A 19,695-nucleotide genomic window follows, 5' to 3' on the forward strand; every position below is an offset into this window, starting at 1 on the left:
CTTCTCTCACCGTCTCACCCCGTCGGATTCCAAGCGGAAAGCACACATTTTCACTTCATTTTTTCTTTGCTTTTGGTGCATTTCACTCACAATTTACAGTTTTTTTTTGTTGTTGTTCGCCGAAACATAAACAAAAACTTTCCCAACACTTGGTTTACAGTGTGGGCAAACTGTTGTTGTTATGATTTAGAAAGCTCCCACACAAACTGTCAGGCGAACTGTCAAGAGAAGGTATTAGAGAAAAAAATAACATTCAAAATGACAGTTGCTTTTCTGATTGCAGATGTTTGCAAAAACTCCTTCATAAATATAAAAAATTTTATATTTTAAAAATTCCCTACCACTTTTTAGTTGCACACCGTTTCTAACTTGTCACCGGTGCTAACTGTAAAGCAGTTCTGACTAAATGCTGATTTTAGAATATTCACAGAAAAAAAACGAAAAAAAAAACATTAAAAACGCAAATCGTGTTGTTTAGTTCACTGCCCAAGCACCACAGATTAAGCTTAAACGACTGGAAAATTGAATATCCATAGAAAAAAAATGAATTTGTCTATTTGGGTTGATCAAGCCTTGCTTGAAAATAAAACGCAAAGAAAAATAATGCCCGGCACTGTGGCATAAAGAAGCTGCTTAAGCGCTATTTAAAATATCCACCTGGAACTTTGATGCTGTTTAATTACTGCAAAAGGCGAATTCAAGCAGCGATCTTTAGCATGCCAAAATTAGCTGCATAAGCAAATTTGGCTATTTGGGGTAAAATATTGCGATAGTTTATCAGCCAAAATAAAATCATTTTAATTATGTATAATAAATATTATAAAAGTATCAGCAGTTTTTGGTGAAACTGCTGCACTAGCCTGTTGAAAGCTGGTACAGTTGCTCTAATTTTACTAGAAAACATAAACACTCCCTGTAGCTGTTCAGTTGCACACCGGCCGTTTAAAACCTGTCACCGGTGCCAACTGTCAGTGAGCCAACCTCGCCCGCAGACGTCAGCCGTCGTGGCTGTGCTAACGTTTGTTTACGTCAAAACAAAACTTTCCGCTACGTACCGAGCCGAGGGAACAAGTCCGGGAGTGCCTGCTGCGATTAGAAGACTCCACCTTTGGAAGCGAATGTAATCGACGGGAGGAAGACACACCTCCCTGCTGCATTTAACCCAAATCAGCCCACATTCCTGTGTCTGTGTGTGTGTTTTACGGTGTACGTATTGCCGGAAGAAAGGCAGACAGCAAAACAAGATGCCGCTCTCCAGCTACACGGACGTGTCGGCCATCCGGCAGGAGATACTGGACAACAATTTACGGGCGAAGGCAATCATTATGGTAAGCGTTGGAGGAGTCGAGAGTAGTGTGTTTGTGTGTGTGTCTCACCGGTGTCACTCCTCATTCCCTCCTGCAGGACATCTCCAACTTCCGCGGCACGTTGCGCGAGCTGGAAACGCTGAACGAGGCCGGCCGGGACAAGCTGGCCGCACTGCGCCGGTGCATCGACCGGATGGACGTGCTGGCACGGGACGAACCGGACCACAAGCTGACGGAGGAAGCGGAAAAGAACCGCGAACAGTACACCAGGTAACCAGGTGGAGGGTTTTTTCGCCCCCCCCCCCCGTAGCAGCTGCGTTCCTTACACTAATCAACTGCAATCTCATCCCTTCCTGCAGAACGCTGCAAGCGTTCCGGAAGGCCAACATCAGCACGATGCTCGAGATCGAGAAGGCAAACAAGGAGGAGCTGTTCGCGCTGCGCCCGGAAGCGAGCGATGTGCGGCAGCGGAAGGTGGGCCCGGGCGGTCCCACCACCGGCAAGACGCATCGCAACTCGTCCCTGCTGTTCCAGCAGGAAAGCGTCACCGACCGGATGATCTCGATCTCGAAGCAGCTGCACGACACGACGCAGAAGTCGGCCGCCACGCTCGACATGCTGGTGGCGACCAGCGCCACCGTGGAGAGTACGCGCGACGAGCTGCTCAAGACGGCGGGGAAGATACACCAGTCGCGCAAGCTGCTGCAGAAGTACAGCCGGCGGGACTGCACCGACAAGGTGCTGGCCATGTTCGGGCTGGTGCTGTTCCTGGTGAGCGTGCTGTACGTGCTGTCGCGGCGGTTGTTTTAAACCAGTTTGGCAGTAGTGGTGGCAGAGAGAGAGAGAGAGAGAGAGAGAGAGGAAGCAAATCCAAATTCCAAAAACCCTTTCCGGCACGTGGGGCATCCCAGAATTCCTTCCCAGAATGATTGTCACTGCCTAACGTACATTGATTAGATGAAATTCGCGTACAGCGTAAAATATTATACTGTTCTCGCCGCTTTTACTTGCTTTACTCCTTTCTTCAAATGTTTTATTTAAAAAAACAGGGCCCGTTCAGTGAGCTATTTCGGTATCAAATAGCGGTATCTGTTAGTCACACAGTACTGCCCCCTCTTTTTCTAATGCAGGGAAAAACGACTTCAAAAGCTTCACAGACACCACGAAATTGAGTGATGTACACAACGCCAAAATCCGTTCACAATCAATCCCTTCCTTGCAAGCACTCCTCTTTTCCTCCCAGCTCTGACCCCAGCTTTATCGACACTTTGGCACGTGCATTGTATAATGGTTAAATAGTTATTAGAACGCTTACGGTATATACGCGGGACAAGGGAATGAATCGACGATGGGGGTCGGTAAATAAATTGTAACTGCAGTTTGTGTGTAACTGCCGCAACGGTAATATTAAAAAAAAAAACAAAGCAAAGAAAAGTGGTGCTTTTTAACGGCTGTGACTACTTGACGGTACCGTTTCCCGAGAAGCAGAAAAAGGGCAAGGGGCGACTTTTCCCTGGTCCTGTGGGTTGCAGCAACAGAGAACGAGAGGGGGGGGGGGGGGGGGGGGTGGGGTGGGAGTTCTCATTTACACGCCTGTGTAAAATAAAATGTAATTTAAAAACGAAAAAAGACAAACGCATTCACACACGTTATCGTATTGTGTCTCTCTCTCATTCTTGGCAGATTGAAAGTAATTTTAGTTTTTAAATTATTGTTGTTTTTTTTTTACAACCCTTCCTCCCTTTCGGGCAGGGGCATGGGGACCTCTTTTTGTATCGTTAAAACGTAGAGCTGGATTAAGTTATCTTAAGTGCTGGTGGTTATGCTTGAGCGTGATTAGTACACGTTTTGCTGCGGCTAGAAAGAGCGCTGGGGCGGCCTCTGTCAGCCTGTCCTCGCCTTGAAGCACCAGCCGTGTTTTCCTTTCCTTTTTTTTATGTTATTCGTATTGATATATTTTTATTTATTATTTCATTTATTGTTTAACTACGGCGCCCTCTCCAGCTCTAACTGCTAATAAACTAATAAACTCTCTTGCTCGCTTCACACACATACTCTATCCCTCACTCTCTCTCTCTGTACAATCTTGTGTTTTGTGAAGAACAAACAAACAAACAAAAATGGCATTAATGTCACGCGTTCACGTTCAGCCGGTGAACGTCGCGACACGACTATAAAATATATAAAACCGAACCCACGCTTAGAGGGGCGGCGGTTTTTTTTCTTTCTGTGTCTCTTCTGTGTCTAAGTTTTAAAAGTAAACGTAAAAAAGGCGAAAAAAGCAAGCTGCCCATCGCTCTCTCTTCTCTCTCTCTCTCTTCTCTCTCTTCTCTCTCTCCCTCTGTCTGCTCCTTAGAAAATCTTGCCCAGGCTTTGCGTCCTTCGGAACGGGTTCCAGCTGCCGGAGGTGAAGCTGCTGAGGCGCGTTTTCCCCAGCTTCGAGCGCGTCTTGGTCGCCGATTTGGTGGTCGTACCGGTCGGGGACGGTGCGCCGGACGAGATGCCGGACGAGCTGCCGGACAGCGTGGAGATGGAGCCCTTGCTGCTGTGGCTCATCGCCATCGGCTGGTGGGGGGGAGAAAAAAAAAGAAATTAGAACAAAAACGCAATTCGCTCCAACCAATGCCCGGGTACCTTCAGATAGTTCCGATCCATCGGCGTAATGACCTTCAGTTCGAGACTGTGCTCGCAGTTGCGAATGAGCTTCAGGACCTGCTGGAGCGTGTACCATTTCACGTCGACGCCGCACAGCTCCACGATAAAGTCGCCCTCCTTAATGCCACCGAGCTGCGAGAACGGAAGAGGAAGAACATTAGAAAACAGGCACGCGCGTTGCGGTGGCAACTTTAAACTCACATCCGCCAGGGAGTTGATTTCCACCGTCGATATCATGACCGGCGCGTCGCCCCGTATATTGAACCCGAAGCTGCTAATGTCGCCCCTGCCGTCCTCGGCCCCTGTGCCGTCCGTGCCATGCAGCTGCTGCTGCTGCTGCTCCCCACCACCACCACCACCACCGTCCTGCAGCTTCAGCTCGCGGAACTCGCGCTCCGACACGTTGCACACATCCTTCAGGCACACCTCGCACGCCCGGCTGTCATTGTAGTAGTTCGTCTTGTTGGCGCACTCGCCGCAGCACCGCCCGCCGGACCGCGACTGCTGGCGGCGGTTGTTGCTGCTGCTGCTGTGGCTGCTGCTACTGTTGCCCCCGCTGCTGCTGCTGCCGCCGGCACCGCCCCCGTACGGTGACTGGCGGCGATCGAGCGTGCCGCCGCCGAGCAGGAACGACGGGCCGCCCTTCTGCAGCCGGACGCTGCGCGGCGCCGTCCAGTGGCGCCGGGCGGAGAAGATCGCGATCGGGCCGAGCTTCCGGAACGGGTCGTCGCACCGGTGCATGGTGAAGTCCGGCCCGGTCAGCGAAATGGTGAACTTGCTCGTGGCGTTCAGCGTCACGTCCAGCTGGTCCAAGTCCGGCTCGTCCAGCGCGGACAGGTGCGACCGCGAACCGACCGTGCCGGTCCGGTCGAGCTCGAGCTCCTCCAGCTCCTCGGCGGTGCGCTCGTGCGCGTAGTTGAGCACCTTCGACAGGGCGACCTTGTTCTTCAGCTCGCGGCACATGCGCTGCAGGCGCTGCGCTTCCTCGTGACTAGAGAGTGATTCGCGCAGGTGCGCCCGCCGGAGCGTCACCGGATCCAGGTCGGACTCGAACGACGTTTCGTCGAAGATGAACGTGTCCTTCGGCTCGAGCCCGCGGCCGTACCGCTGCTGTTGCTGCTGCTTGTTGCACCGGTTGGTGGCGGTTGCGTCCTCGGCCGTGCTGCTGGTGCCGCCCGGGCCGCTCACTTTCGTTTTGGCCGCATGATAGTGTGCTAGTGCTGGGTGGGAAGTAATAAGGAGATTAAGATTAGTCCGCTAAGTGAGGAACGGAACAAGTCTGTCTATCTAAGTCTGTCAGCGTCACACACTCAATTGTGTTAATTAGAGGTGATGCTTAAACAGTTGGTGTGACCAATACATGCTTGGTGACATAATAACAACCAACGCATGATCTGTCACATTGCCATGATTTTCTTTTTCTGTTATCAATTCTGCAAAATGTCACCGATGTTATGTCATGACAAAATCCGTCTGAAACAAAATTATGTGATGATCAAAGGTGAAACTCAAACAGTTGGTGCGACCATGACATGCTTGGTGATGTCATAGCAACCAACCGCTAGGTCAGTCACTTTGTCTTTGAATTGGGTCATTGTGATCAGTTCTGCAAATTGTCACTGACGTAGTCATGACATATTCCGACTGAAACAAAATCATGTTAGCGTCACGAGCGCGATGATCAAAGATTAAGATTCAAACAGTTGATGCGACCATCACATGCTTGGTGACATTTTTGCAACCAACTCTTGGTCAGTCACTTGGACGTGACATTTTCTACCGATGATCATCACGATAGTCATGTGAGATATGCGGTACAGTCCCAAGCATCAAAATGAGCATTTGTTGAGCATGAAAGTATGCTCACTTTGTTGCTTGGAAATAATGATAAAATACAAAATAATGATGATAATGCTTGGACTAAGCATGACCCAGGAATGGTGTGATTATCATTGGGAGAAAATGCCATGCCCAAGTGAGTGACCGAGAGTTTAGGTGCTACAAAAAGTGTCACCAACCATAGATCCACCAACTGTTTGAGTCTCACCCCCTGATCATCACAGTTGTGTGCGTGAGCTAACTTGAATTACGTTTCAGTCATGAAAGTTTGTGACTGAAACAGCGGGAATTGGCACTGTTCACAGCCAGAAAAAGTCAGGATTATGCTTGCGACGGCATCAAGCTCAGTATGCCGTCAGTCAGGCATGTCAGGCATCAGCAATGAATATAAAGCTACCACGGATATGTTCATTGTTTTCATTTTTTGTTCATTTTTTCTCGCCTTCCACTCACCTTTGTAGTATTCTGACTTGAGCGGTACCAGCCCGGCCCAACATTCTGGCAGGTACGTGTGGGCATCGTTGCTGTGAATGATCTGATGTATCTCGCGGTACTCCAGCGCCAGCTGGGTCGCTTCCCCGGACAGGTCACGATGGTTCTGGATGGGTTTGTGTGTGTGGGGGGGAGGAAAAGGTGCGTTAATTAGAAAGTTATGCTCTTCCTGCCGTTGCAATGCACCGCTCGAATCCCCAAAAAGTACCTGTACACAGTCCCGCCCCGGTGGCAAATTTTCCACCTGCAGCAGCAGCTTCTCGAACAGACACTCGCGCGCTTGGGCCAGCATCAGCGCCACCAGCACCTCCAGCACCTGCGGCTTCAGATCCATCGACGGCGCGTTTGTGAACGTGTCGAAGATGTGGCGGAAGACGCCCGCCGCCCGCAGCAAGTTGTCGACGGCCGCGTCCAGCCCCTTCTCGGACGAGCGGTCCTGCCGCGCCCCGATCTGGGTGTAGATGGCGGCCAGGTTGAACAGTATGCACGCCTTCTCGAACGCCACCGTCCGCTGGCAGGAGGGCACGCCTGGAGCAAAGTAATGCGGAATGCGGAGATGGATGAATTGCGCCCTCCCCACGTACTGGTGGAACTAATGTTACGCCGCCACACCTTACCTGTGAGTGAGTCGTACCATTCGAAGTACACGCCCAGGCTGCGATCGGGCGGGAAGAAGCGCCGCTCGACGTAGTACAGCAGGTTGTAGTAGCGGAACAGCAGCGAAACGCCCTGCGCATCGCGGGTCGGCGTTTTGGCGGCCTGTACATGCGGTGGGTGGGAGTTCGAAAGTCTTAGGTTTCGTCTTGCTACGGGTGGGGGAGTCAGTCGCGCGCGCGCAGTCAGCCGTGTCCGGCTACATACCTGTCTCGTGTCGGTAATGTCGGCGATCGCGTCCTCGTAGATGTGCGACGGCTCGCTGTAGTGCTCCAGAATAAAGTCCGAGAACGGTTCCATAAAGTTGACCTCCTTCGTTTCCTTCAGCCCGAGCGGTATCATCGGTATAACGTAGTCGAGGCTGTAGTGATGTAGGTGAATGGAGAGCGATGGGGAAAGACACGTTGTAAATGTTTTGTTTTTATTGCACAGACACACTTGCTTACCCTTCACTTTGGTAGATCTCGACGGAGGAGTTCAGCTCGGACAGCTGCTCCTTCAGCAGCTGCAGGTTCGAGTTGACGAAGCTCAGCTCGAGTGCGACCGTGTCCTTGAGCTTCTTGTTCGTGGTGGCCTTGTAAAGGTTTTCGGCACCGGCCCGCAACCGGAGCTCCTTGTTGATTTCCTGGTTCAGCTTGCACCGCTTGCTCTGCAGCTTGCCGCGACAGGTGGCGACCCTTGGGTCCGAACCCTGTTTTTCGGAAGAGAGAGAGAGAGAGCGGAACAGGAACGCAAACGATTAGAAGGGAGGGTCGATGTTTTTATTTTAGCTCAATAACAACAATTCTGGAACGCTGTTTACGATGGGCAGCGATAAACATCAATCGTAGTACACGCCAAGTCGGGGGTGTTTACCAGCACACAGGACCGATAGCTCCAGCAGATGTTTGAGGGAGGGAAGAGGGGAAGGCGACGCAGCAGAGTGTGGACGCATGCTTTTATTGGACGAAGTGTTCTGTCCCGGCTTGGGCCGTATTTTTAACGTTCATGGTAAACAGGCTAATTAAAAACAATTCAAACACGCAGAGGTGTCAAACTCGCAGCTCAGCAGAGATGGCAAATCAGAGATGTTAATTCAAAAGCCAAACATAAATCCAATAACTAATTAGCCAAACTATTTCAAAGATGATTATGATAAAAAAAACACAAAAATGTTCGAACCTGTAACATTTTAAATAAATACAGTGTAGCAACCCTGTTACGTAATGAGTACCCCATCGTATAACGAGTCTTGTAAACCTCTCTTAACGAGTACAAGCAGGGATAACGAGCAGTATCATTGGATTTATATTTTTTGGTGTCGATGAGAAAGCAAGATGACGATTACTGATGGGTAAAGTTGGCAAAAATCTGGAGTCGACTCCGAACTGATTCCGATAATGTCGGAACCAGCTCAGGAAGGTCCGCTCAGCATTAGCGGAGTCGTCCTAAGTCGTACGGAGTCGTACGGAGTCGTCCGGAGTCGTTCGGAGTCGGAGTTGTCCGGTGTTGTCTGAATCACTGGGAGTAGCCCGGAGACGTAGTCGTTCAGAGTCATCCGGAGTCGTCCGGAGTTGTCCAGAGTCATCTCAAGTCAGTCCGGAATCGCCAGGAGTCAATCGGAGTAGCCCGGAAATGTAGTCGTACAGCGTCGCCCGAAATCGCCGGAGTCGTCTGGAGACGTCTGGAATTGTCCGGCGTCGTCCAGAGTCGGCCTTCCAAACAAATACTTCCACACTTAGGTGTAAGCGCAAAGTGAAAAACAAAACAAAAAATCTTTGTTTTTGTTTGGTAGTTGACGTTATGAATTATGACTTATCTAACACGTGACCAATAACCAATAAACTCTTCCAGGCTATAAACCTTTTTTTTCATAGATACATTGATTGCCAATTCATAAGTCAGTGGAGGACCGTTTAACAATGTTATTTTGCTGCGGTGGGCATAAACTATTTTCTCATATGTCCGCATATGATTATTTGGTAGGGCCTACCAGAAAATGACTTGCACCAAACAATCAAATCAGTAATTTCAGAGAAATAATACAGGAAACACTAATATAATCAAACGCTTCTCTGTTTTTGCAAAAAATATGGATTTATACCAGCACATTGGCAGTCCTGGAACTAAGCATTTTACAATATTTAGGGTTCGTACACGTCAACGTGGACCCTAGATATGTAAATGTCCAATAGTCATCGCGTATCGCTCCCCGAAACTGAAAGAAACAGCAAATTTTCTGCAATCCGATTAACACCAGCGCGTTTTGGGTCGGCCGAACAAGCCCGCTGCTTTCCCGCAGAGCAAGTTCGGTCCGTCCCTCGGTGCAGTTGCAAAACAATGAAGCAAATTAAGACACTGTGCAGCTGAGATTCTGTTTCACACACGTAGGAGCGTTACTGGCCGTGGTAATTCGATAGGAGGGAAGCTTTCTTTCACCGATAGCACTGCACTCCATCCCGCTGCGCATACGTGCGCCCATATCAATGATACCAGTTGGTTCAGAAATCAGGCGCAAGCGAGAAAGCCAACCAAGACCAAGAAGCCGTGCCAGGTCGCACACACACACAGGAGGAGTTGCATAATTTCGCCTGTTCGGGTTCGGTGAGATTGGCTAATCAAATTAGTTTCCTGCTTCCTCGCCGAAATTCATCGGACTGGGAGCTGGTGAACAAAATGCTTTCGAGCCTCCTGGAAGGACAGGGAAGATATCTCGTGCGGTAACTGCAGGTGTCATCTGCTGACCCGGGAGCGCACACAACAGCCCTCCCCCGGCCTCATTACGCAACAAGGCCGTGCGCGTATGTCTTGGGCTTTATCTCGGGTCCCAACATCGCTTCCACTGCTTTGTTTCACCGCAAGAAACAACGCAAATGTCGGCTCTCCGTGGTGAAATAGCGGTCAAAATGACATCAAAAGCTTTAGCGCGCCAAACAAGCGAAAACAACATTCCCTTTATTCCGCCGCTGCTCCCACTGCGGACCCAGTCAGAAGAAGAAGCCCACGGTGATATTAAATCCCCGAGCAGCCCCGATTGCTTCCCGTGCGCCACCGCATTGAAGCGAGCACAGCCGGTTGGGAAACTATCCCCGCACACTCGCACACACGCACAACAGGAAAGTTGAAACATAATGTCCACACAACAACAGTTTGTGATGCCGACACAATTAACTGTTTTTTCTTTCTTTCTCCCCTTTCTGAGCTGAGGAGAGAGAGAAAGCCCCATTAAAGCCTCGGAATCAAGACGTAAAGGAGGAAACACCCATGTTGCGTCCTGTGGCATTTGTGTTGTTCCAGGGAGATCTCCTCTGCGTTGTTGCCCAACACGCTTAGCATGCGACTACGGCGGCGACCGATTGCGCATCCGGAAATGAAGCGAAGGAAAGGAACTGTCTCCAACTAAATGCCTAACAACGCTTTGCGCATAGCTAATCCGCATATAAAGTAGCCACGGACGGGGGTTTCGGATGACGCCGATGACGCGATAACCTCTGGAGAGCGCTCGGGAGAAACGACCCTGCTGGGCGGCCCGGGGAATGGTCGATATTGTCTAACGATTAGATACGGCACACCGGATGATGCGTCGATCGACGCTCGATGGCATCGTTACGCCATCTTACGCTTGTCCTATTTCGTAACACACACACACACACACACACACACACACACACACACGAGGAGAGTTGATTGAGAATGTAAGGTCTCCTCCTCTCCACAGGTGGTAGGCAGCATTCCGGTATAACGGTGCGCTGGGAGTGAAAACTAATGCCTAAAAACGTCCGCCCAGAGAGATGCCCAGTGAGTTCCTGGAAGTGCTGAGGGGAGGAAATAAAAAAAAAAAATGGGTCACTAGGCTCTCCGACGCCATCACTGGTGAGGTGGTGGCCAGCAGACTCCCATAAACGGGAACACGCTGGCACACTTTGGGTCGGAGCACCGGGGAGGCCGAGAATAATCGCAAGGCATTACGTAGCGTACCGCAGGCTGTGAGGTGTTGCGGAGGCACTGTGTAATCGCCAGCAATGCGCGTAATAAGCCGCAAGATTGCGAGATGCTGATGATCACTAACTCTACTGGGGAGGGGAGGGGGGGGGATGGGTACATAATCACACTGGGAAGCGATTGGCGAGATATTAGAATGCGGAATGACAAAAGAAACGCAACGCAACGAGGACAACGAATTCCACCCGGACGACGACGACGACGACGACCACGTGGAATTAGGCATTCGCTCTGCCATCTGTGCCTGCGCGTACCTCGTACCCCATTTTGGGCGGTCATCGGGAAGGAAAACCAATCCTTTTCCGTGCGCTGCAGACGCAAGCGTGACCCAGTTCCAGGTTGCAGCTTCTCGGCAGCACAGACCATCATCCACCATCGAGCGCTTTTCTAGAGCGTCTAACTGGTTTTCCATTCACTTCTGCGCACAGTACCGCGTCCACCACAACACAGTGCTTGCTTCCACATCGTACGTACCCCCACCTTCTCGTGTGTTTCGCTTTCTCTTTTCCACCGTTTTGTTTCTATTCTTTTGCTCGTTGGTACGCGCACCTCTCGAAATCTCCAAACGCTCTCATGGTGCTTCTTTCGCCCCCAATATTAGCCTGGCCTGGAGCCCGCGCGGAGCCTTTGGGCAGCGCGCACACACATTAGCCTGAATTTAGCACGTTCTTGTTGTGGAGGCTGCCGCTGAAGGGGGCGATATAACTCGTACCGGCGCACTCGCTCGCAGTTGCGCGGCGTTATTACACTGTACGCAGGCAGCAAATGGAGAAACAAATCTGTGTCAAGTGTGCTGATGTTTAGTGGGCCAGGTGAAACAAAGAGTGGCCGTCACTCAGTGGGGCCCAGAGGATGTTGCGAATCAGTGATGCGATCTGTTTCGAGTGGACTTGGGATCGTTCTGGACTGAAAGCGGGATATGATGGCTAGCGTCAAGCGAGCAAAGGGGATGTTACAACAGAATACTAACAAGGTCAGAGCATTTATTTTTGAGCGACCTGGATTGGAGAGCATTGTCGGAAGTCTTTTCATTGTCAATTTTTGTAAATCATTTTAAGCATCAATTTGATTGTCATATGCTCTGATACAGTTGGCATACTTGTTGAACTCTGTGTAAGGTTAAGTGATTTGACAGATGGCAGATGACGGCACAAAGTATCAGAGCCACTGAAAACCCCTGTATGGCACAAAGCATTCCTAATCTCAATAACTAAACACAGAATCGTGTTGGATCAAACATCAGATTTCCACCTCAGGGGTCCTTTCCGTTTTAAGTTGGTAGGCTGAAATTTCAACCTGTCAGCTGTTTGCATTGTAAAACAGTTTTCAAGCAGCTATCTAAGTGGGTATAACATAAAGGTGGGCTTATCCCAAGGTTCATGAATTTAGAAGGCTGATTTTTATCGCATCTGCTTCTGAATGAAGATTTTAAGAGTATTTTGAGTATTCGTCAAGCCTCCAGAAAGCTTGTTTGAGCAAAAGTTTTCACCCGCCCTGTCAAAAAATGATATTCAAATTTGGTTACAAAAACACATGCTATGAGATCACCTGCACTACATAAACTTTGATTCTGGGTTCCATCACCAGAGTACTGGTGCACCTTGAGATAAATATAAACACCACCTTGTTTTGCCAGTTTTTCGAGCAGGTACTCGAATCTAATTCTAGCTTTGTGGCTAGAATAATCTAGACTGAAAATTGCAGGCTAGTTTTTTTGTGTGATTTTGTATGGAGTGTTTACATGATTTCAGCCTCCAACTGTCAAACTCCATACAAAAAACTGACTAGAATCGTGAAGGGCCCCTCAGACAGATTTACAAGTTGTGTCCTACAGATCTGAAATCTCCTATAAGCGAGAAAACTATTTAGAATATATTTTGGAACATGAACGCGGGATCAAGGATTCAAGGGAGGCAAGCAATTGAATCAACGAGAAAGTAAAAATCGAACCTAGTGAGAATTATCTCATTTGATTCCAATAGCTTTGAAGTTGTAGAATTTGAGATGATTTTCTCATACAACCGCTGCCGACGCAACCTAGAGGCAAATTACGTCTATATGCTTTGAAGTATTATGCTTTAAAGCCTCTTAAATTAGGACATAAAAAAGTCTTTTTCAAAAAGATCATTCTTTCCAGTACAGTAGAAAGAAGCTCTTTCCAGGATAAGAAAGAAAGCTTGATAGGAATTTTGCTGTTGCAGATTTCACCGTATATTTACAGACAGTTATTACCCACTTGATGCTCCTTATATCACCGCACACTTTGACGTAAGGGCGCGTGCGTCGAGCGTGATGATGAGAGCTAGAAGTAATGAGTACCTGTGGCAGCGGGCTCTAACGGGGACTTCGGCCGCATCGAGATCTAATTATACGACATGCTACAGTCAATCAAAGGGGCCTGCTGGGGCAGCGCACAATCTCTCCTTATCGCCGGCAAACAAGGCGGAACGGCGGATGCGCACCACAGCAGCAAGGTGAGGAGGGTGGCAATAAAGATATAATTTTACATGCGCGCGCTAATATCGTCCGATAATAGCAAATATCAGAGCTTTCCAATATGGGCATTGGACCAGCTAGCAACAGCAGCAACAAAAAACGAAACAAAACAAAAAAACCCCAAGTGAAAATAGAGTAAAAGTACGCACTGTTTACTTTCATACCATCCCCTTGCGCATTGTTGCACACGCAGCCCTCCGGCCTCTCTCTCTCCATGTTGCCGTTCTCCCTTTTCCAGCCAAGTGTCCTGAGGTGTGGATGATAATGATTTACGCTCCACCAGGTACGAAATTGACTAGAAGGAACTAGGCAAACGAAACAAAAAAAAGACGACACGTTGCACACACATTCGCAACAACAACTACAGTAGCGAAAAAAAAAAATGCACACACATCGGAGGAAACGCACACGCAACAGGCGAAAAACCCCATCAATTAGGCTTCCCATTTTTCCGCACAGCTAAAACCGAGAGAGAGTTAACACTCGAGCGCGAAAGGAAAGTTTGGCACCACTGCGCACTCATCATCATGATCAACTTGGGGCGTCGGTGTGCTGCTAGTAACAGCACAACAAAACAACAACAACAGCTAAATAAGGCGACGCGTATTACTTTATACATGGTTGATGATAACCTTGGAGTTTAGGAGGGGTTTTTTTTTTGGTAGGACAGCAAAGAGGCGTAACATTGACGCCGTTGGCGGAGACGGAACGTTTGCAGCAAGAAAAGGAAGGTGCAATTGGCAACGGTTGAGCAATTACTTAAATTTGCATTTAAACCTCAGACTGGCGCGCACGCACACGCTGCGCAAGAGGACGCTTTCGGGGTCTAGGGAACCGGAGGGGTTCATTGACATTCGGGGCCCGAAGAATGGAAGAACTGAGCGAAACGCTGCCAACGGCACGGGCCGTCATATCCCGTGAAGAGGAGGTACGGTTTTGGATGGATGACTTCACGCCTTGATCATACCATCCCGTCTTGGGACCAGATACATCATGAATGTATCCTACAATAACAAAAAAAAACCTGATGTCGCCCCAGAGGATACTGGAGGAATGGCCTTGGACGTAAGATCTTGCCGTTTGGGGTCAGCAATTGAGGTCATTCGGTCGTTGGATTGCAGGCACGCTGGACAGCTCAATCAAGGTCAGGCGGGGAACTAGTTCTGGGGGAAGACACACAGACTTTTGGACAGAATCTTGGAGATATCTTGCAGCTGCCGAGTTAGACGAGCTGCCTGCGTGGTGAGTCAGCCATCATATGCCTGAGTTAATACATTTCTCCGAAAGTTCAGCGACGATGAGTGAAGTGGCAGAGTGGAGTTAGATGTTTCAACTCATTATGCTAACACCTCCATTCAGAATCGTATCACGCTACTGTGCGCTAATTACATGGATCCCATTCATACACTACCTTCAGTTGCAAGTCCTGCAAAAAGCCCATGATGTTGCGCGAGGCTCTGCCGGACACCGATCAGCTAACACTGCCTTGAGAGAATCTCCGCCAGAATCAGCGCCAGATTCCTTGTTGCCGGTGTGTTGTCACTCAGCCACTCAATTACTGCTATTACAAGCGTTACCTAACAACTAACAGCTACGGTTGTGACATGGAGAGAGCGATTTTTTTTTCCATATAATAAAACTGCCCTAAAACTAAACAATGCGTGTGCGTGTGGGGTCGAGTGAATTTGGCATAAATTCCGATTTAAAATACAGTTCCTCCAACAACCCCGTTCGCAACGCACAGCATTCCACCGCGGCTTCTTCTTCTCACGACGTTCATAAACCACTTAAAAACACTTATTCTTTTGTATTTCAATGTCTGTGTGTGTGTGTGTTTTAATCGCTCTCTTTAGCACGTATCGAGGAAGTACGGTACACTGCCTGGCGGGCCGGCGGCCGCACGCGGTAGTAGTTAATTGTTTTTTTTATTTCATACATTTTACCTTCAAGGAAACACAACTCAATGTTATGTAGGCGCGCGCTGCACCCATGAAGAATGCAGCAGACACCTGCAGCAGTTCGAGGGAGGGGTGCTGTAGCAGCAGCAGCAGCAGCAGCAGGGTGTGGTGTGTTAGTTTCCGCCGGCAAAAGGCTTTGAGCCCTTTTTACGCCCCGTTTCGGCAGTTGCTGCTGCTGCTGCTGCTGCTGCTGCAGCGACTTGCCGGCTGCGCTAATGCATGTCCGGAATGTTTAAGGGCTTGCAGACAAAAATGAAAAGAAACGAAGCGTTTTCAACCACCACAAAACGGTTGCCCAACGGTTCCCGTAACGGCGGATTTTGTTGTTGTTGTTGTTGTTTTGTCTCTTCTTCCCTCTCTCTCGGGGAGCGTTTGGGTTGGGACCGGAGGATGCCGCCGTCTCCACCATTGCATCGTAGCTTCGCACTTCTATGTAACTCGCGTACCAAAAGCGTTTACAGTGGGCGGGTTGGGAGCGGAGGTGTTTTGGTTATAGCTTTGCAAGCTTTTGAAAAACAACAGCAACGCCCGTAAACATACTTAAAACAGACAAAACTAGCAACAACAAGCGAATGGTTTTGGGGTAAGGTTCTGGAGGAAAAGGGACAGAAGCAGCCCATAAGTGGCCGCGTCCAAAAAGTATGAAGCTAAAATCCAATATGGCCAGCAGCTGCGAACAACATGGTTCTATTGCATCTACCGTTTTTTTTTATTTCAATGCTCCATGTTCCAAAGCGTCTTCAAGAAAATGAGGTCTTCGCGATGTAGCGTGAAAATAAAAGCTCGAATTCTCGAAAAAAACGTTTCGAAGCCCTGCCACTCGAAGATGGAAACTCGACAAAGAAAGCAAACCCAACGGAACACTCGAACTTTTCCGCTCATATCTGTATCGGTCTTCTTGAAACCAAAGCAAGAAGAGAGGAGAGAGAAAAAAAAAATCCAATTTCCGGCACAGCACGGTTAGGGGCGAAAGCCCCGGGCAGAAGGAAATAGAAACACTCATCGGTTCCCTAAAATGAGGGTATGGCGTAAGCTGACCGGGCTGTGGAGTGTTTTTGTTTCTACTCCAACTACAGCTTCGCTATGGAAACCCCCCCCCCCCCCCCCCCCCCCGCGCGTCAAGAGGACAGGATATTGATCTGCCTACTATACACCGCTATGCAGAGCGCTGAGCGATTTCTCGTCCAATGCTCATCTGCTAGAGTTGTCGATACTTGATGACGGGTCTGTTTTGTTTCTAGCTAGAGATATCACTCTAAGTCGCTCTATGACTACTCAGCGATCGAGAGTGTGAGATATTGGAGCCACGGTTACACACAAATTCCGCCCAAGGAGACCACTGGTTTCGACTCCAAAGAAAAGCTATCTTCGTCCAGACTTGCCCGGCATTGTCCAGAATCGTCGGAAATGTTCAGAATCCTTCTGTATCGTTCAGAATAGTTCAGAATCGTACGCAATCGTCTCGGAATCGTCTGGATTCATTCATAATCATTCGAAATGTTCTGAATCATTAGGATTCGTTCAGAATCGATCGGAACAGAAAGACATCGTTCAGAATTGTTCTGAGTAGTTCAACCGAAATTATTTGAAATAGTTCAGAATCCAGCAGAGCTGTTCCGAAGCAATATAAACCGACCGAACTGTTGTACGAGTTCATCTGACATCATTCGGAATCATACTGAATTGCGATCGACCCCAATAAGTGAATGTAAGCAGAAATATTTTATTTATTTTTGGGTCCCACGATTCCAGACGATTCCGAGGGATTCCGACGGTGCCTCACGCTTCCAAACGATACCGGCAGATTCAAATGATGCCTACAATTTCGACGATTTCGGATAGTCCCGAAAGATTCCAAACGATTCTGACCATTCTGTTTGAATCTACCCTCCAAAAATTGGTTCTCATACAGTTTTGGAACAGCCAGTAACCGACTTCTCTTTTTTCAGTTTTGCCCAAATGTAATCCCCATATACAGCCAGCTCTTCCACCGCTGAATTCAGCTCACTATGTTAAGCGGTTAGTTCGCTTGTTCAATGCGCTAGCTACTGCCGATGCACTATTCTGCCCATTCACATATAGTTTTAATGTTCTGTTCTAATTCTTCGCCATCCTGTCGATAGCTCTCACGTGTAACGCCACACAGCTGTACATGTGCCTACTGTATATCGCTCACAAGCATTACTCCAACTCCAGACTAACTCGAGAACTCGATCCCGATTTGTTGGTGCGTTGGTGGTTTTTCGTGTGGTTTTGGTGGTTGATTGTGCGAGCCGCAAAACTCGGTTGTTGATCGTGAGCTGCACACTTGGGTGCCGCCGTTTGTGCACTGCCCTACAGCCGGGGCTCACTATCTCTCTCTCTCTCTCACACGGGGACGGTTTTGAGGTCGAGATTTGTTCCCACAGGCAACCAGAGGTACACGGCAGCAAAATAAATTAAAAAAAAACAAAAAACCCAGCCGACTTTAAATTGAAATCAACCACACCGCCGCTACAGCAAACAATCGAACCATTTGTTTCCCCTTCACACTCCGTGTGATGACACTTCGGCTTTTCAATAACACCAATAAATTGTCGTGCCTTTCAACCTCCCCCTAGGGTTAGCGTCGAGTGTCACGTTCTGGGCAGGAAATGGCCACAGGGAGACGGTCGCAAAACAAAACCAGAAATTAAAACACACACACGCCACTCGAACGGTTTTTGATTGTAAATTCTTCGAGTGAGAGGGAACTGACCCCGCGCGTACCGAATCACGACGAGTCTAACGTCTTGACTGTCGTGGCCAAAGAAGAGGCTCTTCCGACGATCGGCCAACACCGAACTAGGGGGGCCTGAAGAACGAACACGGTGTGCGAAGGGTTGGATGAAGCGAACCACAAGAAGAAGAAGCAAAACACAAAAGCCATTTCCGGTGTGGATGTGATCGACACTAACTAGATATAATGCCCGAGCAGCAGCAGGCTCGAGCGGGCCTTTCGAGTGGCGAGCTAAAAGAATGTAGCTGTAGTTCGCGCTATTCTGGAAGCATTTAGACACAGTCCATTGTACACACACACACACACACACCCTCAAACATTGAGACATTGTTCTGGGTGAGCTGTTACTCCTTAGCCACCGAACAGTTACTTATGATTTGCCATTCCAGTAATAGTGGAGGGCAGCGGCAGCTCTGACGGTGACAATACAGTTGGTTGATGGGGAGTTACACTTGCACGTTAGATACCACTGGGAGGATTTAACTTTCGTACAGTTTTTTTTGGAAGACCTAATTGTTCCTCGTTCTTTTTAAGATCGATTTTTACACACACATACACACAGATTAGTGACACGGGAAGTGCACACGTACAGGTAACACGTACAGCACCATCGATGCACAACACAGAGGCGCATCTGGGTGGGCGCGCGCCGTTTGTTGGTGTGGCCTTTGAAAATTTCAAAGTCAATGTGAAGCGGAACCGAGAGTGAAGCGATCCAGAAAAGCCAAAAAAAAAAACTACACACACACACACACAAGTTCAAACTGAAGCCCCGGAACGGACACGAAACAGTGAACCGTCTTGCATAACGTCCCGCGAAGAAATGGTGTACCCGGTGGCCCAACCAAAGGCCCACAGGCCCGATGGAGCAGCGGCAGCAGCAAGCGTGTTCCCAACGAGAGAGCTGCCCAGCGCGGGAGGTTGGTGGTTTGCAAGGTGCGCGGAGGAGCGGATGAGTAAAATGGGGCGACGGTGTGTAGAGCCGTCGCCCGCGGAGAAAAAAGAAAAAGGCACAGCGAGCGATGAGAAAGAGAGAAAGCGCGTGAGGTGGCGGTTGCGATGATCGTTCGGGGTTTGCGAAGTAGATCACTGGCCCCAACGGGCGCGGTAAACAAGGGCTTACAGCATAGCGCGCGCCCGCGGAGGGAAACGTATAGCGCACCCGGGAGAGAGAGAGAGAGAGAGAGAGAGGCCCATCGATTCGGTTAGCCAGCGAAGAGAGGTTTTGGTTCGCACTCGGAAGATAGTTGTTTTTTTTTGCTTTTAATTAATTTGTACCCGCAGTCTACGCGGCTATGAAGGACTTTCTTTGTAGGGGGTGCGGGGTGGGGGAGCTGGTGTGGTTTCGCTTTTTTTTTGTTACACTTACAGAGAGGGTGGGTTTTTTTTCGTCTTCTTAAATTTATTATGAAAGTGTCCACACACACACCACACCCCTGTTACATGATGACGACGATGGGAAGGGGAGGTTCGTGCCTTAGCGTGTTTATTCTTTTCCTACCAACACAAACCCTCCCCTACGGAGAGCATCAGCATAATGCGGGACAGCAGCAAT

At 49.0% G+C, this 19,695-nt stretch overlaps 2 protein-coding genes across 13 annotated transcripts in view; one reads left to right on the top strand and one right to left on the bottom strand.

Moving 5' to 3' along the window:
* The first annotated feature begins 183 nt into the window (after positions 1 to 183).
* Positions 184 to 2,741, top strand: LOC1272019 (vesicle transport protein SEC20). The gene is made up of 3 exons (XM_310884.6): positions 184 to 1,328; positions 1,405 to 1,577; positions 1,667 to 2,741. Exons 1-3 carry the CDS (start codon positions 1,245 to 1,247, stop codon positions 2,115 to 2,117), a joined length of 708 nt encoding a protein of 235 aa, XP_310884.2. The 5' UTR covers positions 184 to 1,244; the 3' UTR covers positions 2,118 to 2,741.
* Positions 2,742 to 2,964: 223 nt separating this feature from the next.
* The window catches only part of LOC1272018 (rhophilin-2), a 33,579-nt gene continuing 16,848 nt past the window's right edge, over positions 2,965 to 19,695 (bottom strand). For 4 of the 12 annotated variants that reach the window (XM_061645188.1, XM_061645181.1, XM_061645254.1 and 1 more), the window contains 8 exons: positions 7,394 to 7,638; positions 7,155 to 7,308; positions 6,911 to 7,052; positions 6,502 to 6,821; positions 6,255 to 6,399; positions 4,164 to 5,182; positions 3,942 to 4,094; positions 2,965 to 3,872 (listed from right to left, as the gene is read on the bottom strand). In XM_061645188.1, the coding sequence (XP_061501172.1) occupies positions 3,660 to 3,872; positions 3,942 to 4,094; positions 4,164 to 5,182; positions 6,255 to 6,399; positions 6,502 to 6,821; positions 6,911 to 7,052; positions 7,155 to 7,308; positions 7,394 to 7,638 (2,391 nt within the window). In that variant the 3' untranslated portion in view covers positions 2,965 to 3,659. Of the gene's footprint in view, positions 3,873 to 3,941; positions 4,095 to 4,163; positions 5,183 to 6,254; positions 6,400 to 6,501; positions 6,822 to 6,910; positions 7,053 to 7,154; positions 7,309 to 7,393; positions 7,639 to 14,835; positions 15,016 to 18,696; positions 18,968 to 19,695 lie in introns of those variants that run through there. The other 8 variants (XM_061645213.1, XM_061645200.1, XM_061645210.1 and 5 more) reach the window with 8 other exon arrangements.

Source organism: Anopheles gambiae, chromosome X, assembly GCF_943734735.2.
Source record: "Anopheles gambiae chromosome X, idAnoGambNW_F1_1, whole genome shotgun sequence".
NCBI lineage: Eukaryota > Metazoa > Arthropoda > Insecta > Diptera > Culicidae > Anopheles > Anopheles gambiae.